At 36.8% G+C, this 4185-nt stretch overlaps 1 protein-coding gene across 1 annotated transcript; it reads left to right on the top strand.

The window, feature by feature from the left end:
* The first annotated feature begins 1380 nt into the window (after positions 1-1380).
* LOC110925068 lies at positions 1381-3814 on the top strand. The gene is made up of 3 exons (XM_022169039.1): positions 1381-1686; positions 1774-3007; positions 3075-3814. Exons 1-3 carry the CDS (start codon positions 1381-1383, stop codon positions 3812-3814), a joined length of 2280 nt encoding a protein of 759 aa, XP_022024731.1.
* The last annotated feature ends 371 nt before the right edge of the window (positions 3815-4185 follow it).

The following is a 4185-nucleotide window of genomic DNA, read 5'->3' as shown; positions in this document are numbered from 1 at the left end:
CCAAGTCCAAAAATTCAGACAACATTTAGTGCTGAACCTACATCTGGAGTTTCTCAAAGCACACCAAATAACAACTATTCACCCTTCACAAGTTATGAACCAAATCCTAGAGTTCAAGAACAAGTGTCTCCTCAAGGTACATCAAGATTAAATAATCAGAGTTATGTTTCTGGGATACAGTGCAATATTGCTGTAAACATCAAAAATGGTCAAGATTTTAAAGAAGCAGCAGCAAAGCAACATATCGCACTATTAGCTTCCGTTCTTGAATCATATGAGAGTCTAGTTGCTGGGAGGATCGGTAATCCAGATATGACAAAGGAGGATTACGATCTAATTGATCCTAAAGAATTAGAGCTTATTGACATCAAATGGGGAATGGCGAGCTTAGTGAGGAGAGCACAAAGATTCATGGAAATAACCGGACGAAACAGTCTCTCAGGACCCGATTATAAGCTTGGATTTGATAAAGCAAAAGTTACGTGCTTCAAATGCAAAGAAAAAGGGCATTTAAATGTGAGTGTCCAAACAGGGAAGTAAACAATCATCAGAATCCGTTCACAAATGACTACTACCGACAAGCAATCTATCACAAAACCAATCAACAACCATTCAATCTAAGACCTCAAGTTGAAAACAAACCAGAAAAGGCTCTTTTTGTTAATCAGGATGATGAGAAGCTACTGGAAGGTTTTAGTTGGGATAAATATGTTCCTGGTGAGGGTTTTGCTATTATCGCGGAGATTGTTGAAGAACCAGAATGTGTTGTTGAAACAGAGGAAATTAGTGAAGTAATGAGTGAAGAAAGTTTGGCAGAGCTTGAAGAGGCAGTAGCAGAAATTTATTATTATCAATCAGAAAAGGAGATCATTGCTAATTCATTTAAATCCATAATGCCTCCTAACATGTTTGATTCTTTTGCAGGATTCTTCAGCGAGCCAACTACAGGTTTTTGTCCACGATATGACGTCGAAAAAGATCCGGTTGAAGAAATCATAGATGTTTCAAAAGAGATGAACGAAGAAACTCTGAAGGAGATAGCTGACAAGGCGCTGATGGTCAAGCTGAAAGAGGTAGACAAATCTCAAGAGTCAGTGTCTATCGAAACGGAGTCTGTCGAAACGGAGTCTATCCAAACGGAGTCTATCCAAACAGAGTCTAACAAAACGGAGTCTGTCGAAACAGAGTCAGTCGAAAAGGAGTCAGTCGAAAAGGAGTCCAAGTTCAAATCAGAAAATCTGGGTATCAAATCAGGAGAAAAATCAGAGTCTGAGTCTGACGGGTTTGGTAAACCAGAAATTAAAACTGATAGAAGAAAAGGTTTTTGAAAATATTGATCCAATTTCTGAAACACCATGCGAAAATTGTTTAAAACCCTGCATGGAGTGTCTTGAAAAAGACAAACAGTTTCAAGAATTTAAGAAATATACTGACAACATAAAATATGATTTTAATGATGTGAAAGAAGCTTATGAAACTTTATCACGTTCAATCAAAATGATTAAAAAGGAAAGTGTAGAAAATGATAAAGCTACTAAGTTGTTCAAAGAAACTGACATGGAAAAGCAGATGGAAATTAACATTCATTTGGACACAATCGCATCTTTGAAAAAGGAACTTGAGTTGATGCGTATTGAAAAAGAAAGAGTTGATAAGAAATTGATCAGTTATATTTCTTCATCTTATGTGATTGATCAAATTGTTCCTCAATCACCTGATGCTAAACCTGCTTTCAACAATGTTCCACCCCCAATGTGGAATCATTATACACAGAAATCTCCAGATGGGGTGGAAGCAGCTTTGAATCTCAAGTTGGGAACTGTAGAGAATGAGTTACCTGAAAACATTGATGTTACATTTTCTCCATCTGACACTGACAACGAGTCACAAGTGATTAAAACTATTGTTGAACAAGTGTTGGATGAAGAAAGTGATAACTCAGATTTCGGTACAGTTAAAACTCATTTGGAGAATTCCAATTCTGATTCTGAAGATGATGGAAACTTTTTGGATAAGTTCATACCAAAATCAGATAAAGTTGTGAATGATGATTCGATCATGGTGGCATACACGATGAGCAGAACTGACAGACTATATACTGATTTTGAATTTCCGATTCAGAATGCAAAATTGGAAAATGTTGAAAAAGTGTTCAAACTTGTGGAAATTGATATTTCAGAAGTTAACAACAATGCATTTTTATCAAAATCGAAAAAATCTTTTGTGAAACAACAACCAAACAACCCGGGAAAGAAAGAATGGATGGGTAACAATGGTTACAACAAAAGACATGGTAACAATTCTAAAAAGAAAGGTGTCAGTTTTGAGAAGAAAATGGCTAAAAAAGAGGTCAAGCCAAAAGAAAAGTTGAGCGATGTATTTGTTGCGGGAAAGAACACAGTTGCTGAAAAAGATTATATCTTTAGTCAGAAAGCAGTTGACGATTTCAATGCAGCCAAAAAGTTGAAAGATGAGACCAACAGATCCACTTTTGTCGAATATGACAAAAGAGTCTGTTATCACTGCAATGAAATTGGTCACATGGCCAAACAGTGTGTTAAAGAGATTGAAAAACCTGTTTTTCAGAAACCCAAACCTAAGATTTCAAATGATGTTAAGGGTAAAACAACGATGGTTCCCGTAGTGCGTATTTTGAAACGCGATGAATCTTTGAAGTCCGAGGACAAGCCAAAATCAACCTTTGAGATTGGTGAATCTTCGAAAACTCAAAAGACTTCAAAGGTTTATCCTAAAACCAAGATTTTTCCAAATCAATCATGGGTGGAGAAACCTAAGCAATCATTTGAAGAAGAGAAAATGAAAAAGGTTTTAAAATCTGAGGTCGTTGTAACTAACAATGAAAAATTTGAGTTTGAATTGAACAAACTGATTGAAGAATTTCCACCAATCAAGGAGGAAACTCTAAAATCAAAATATGTACCTGAAGTTCCAAATGTTATCTTTAATCTTCTAAAAGTTGACCAAGTGGCTTGTGATCTTGTATTTGGTAGTGTTCCAAATGTGAAGAAATCTTGGGCATCGTTGTTTAACTAAACTGTCGTTGACGTGTGCAGGGGCTTCCGAGGTCATCATCTCCAAGTGGATCATGGATAGCGGCGCCTCAAGGCATATGACGGAAATGTTAGCATTGCTTTATGATGTCAAATCAATCAACAGAGGATATGTGGGATTTGCAGGAACGCAGGGAGGAAGAATCGTTCGTGAAGGAATTCTTACCAATGGAGTTGTAACGTTTGATAAAGTGAACTACATCATTGAACTTGAAAACAATCTGTTGAGCATATCGCAGATTTGTGACAAGTCGTTCATAGTTCATTTTACAAAAAATGAGTGTTTGATCATTAAACCAGGTTTTAAAATTCCAGAAGATATGTTGTTGATGCGAGCTCCTCGTGAAAACGATTTGTATGTTCTAGACATGAGCGTCGCAACAACATCAGACAAAAAGCCAAAATGTTTTGTAACTATAACAAAAGCAACTGAAAAGGAATCAAGAATGTGGCATCGTAAGATGGGTCACATTCATGTGAGAGAAATGAATTTCTTAGTTCACAATGATCTTGTTGAAGGAGTTAATTTGAAACATCTGAATGATGTTTGTGTAGAATGCAAAAAGGGGAAGCAAATGAAGAATTCACATCGAAAGAAGCTCTTGAACTCAATCATACTACCGCTAGAAAGACTCCACATGGATCGTTTTGGACCGGTACATGAGAAGAGCGTAAGTGGAGATCTGTACAGTCTTGTGCTAACTGACGACTATACAAGATTTTCATGGGTGATGTGTCTCTAAAGAAAAGGTCAGACGTTTGATTCGTTGATGATTTTATTCAAGAAGATGGAAACGTTGTACAAACTGCCGATCAGAAGAATTCGAAGCGACAATGGAACGGAGTTTAAAAACCAACGTATGCTTGAATTCTGCAATGATAGAGGCATTCTTCATGAATTCAGCTCACCGTATACTCCATAACAAAACGGTGTCGTAGAACGAAAGAATCGCACACTGATCAAAACAGCTCGAACTATGTTAGCTGATTCCAACTTGCCGATATTCTTTTGGAGTGAAGCGGTTGCTACAGCATGTTATACTCAGAATCGTATTCTCACACTAAAGAAGTAAAAGAAAATCTGCTTCGAATTACTTCATAGCTATAAACCAAA

Source organism: Helianthus annuus, chromosome 17, assembly GCF_002127325.2.
Source record: "Helianthus annuus cultivar XRQ/B chromosome 17, HanXRQr2.0-SUNRISE, whole genome shotgun sequence".
NCBI lineage: Eukaryota > Viridiplantae > Streptophyta > Magnoliopsida > Asterales > Asteraceae > Helianthus > Helianthus annuus.
The sequence above is the reverse complement of the archived record's forward strand: the minus strand, read 5'-3'. Positions and strand labels throughout refer to the sequence as shown.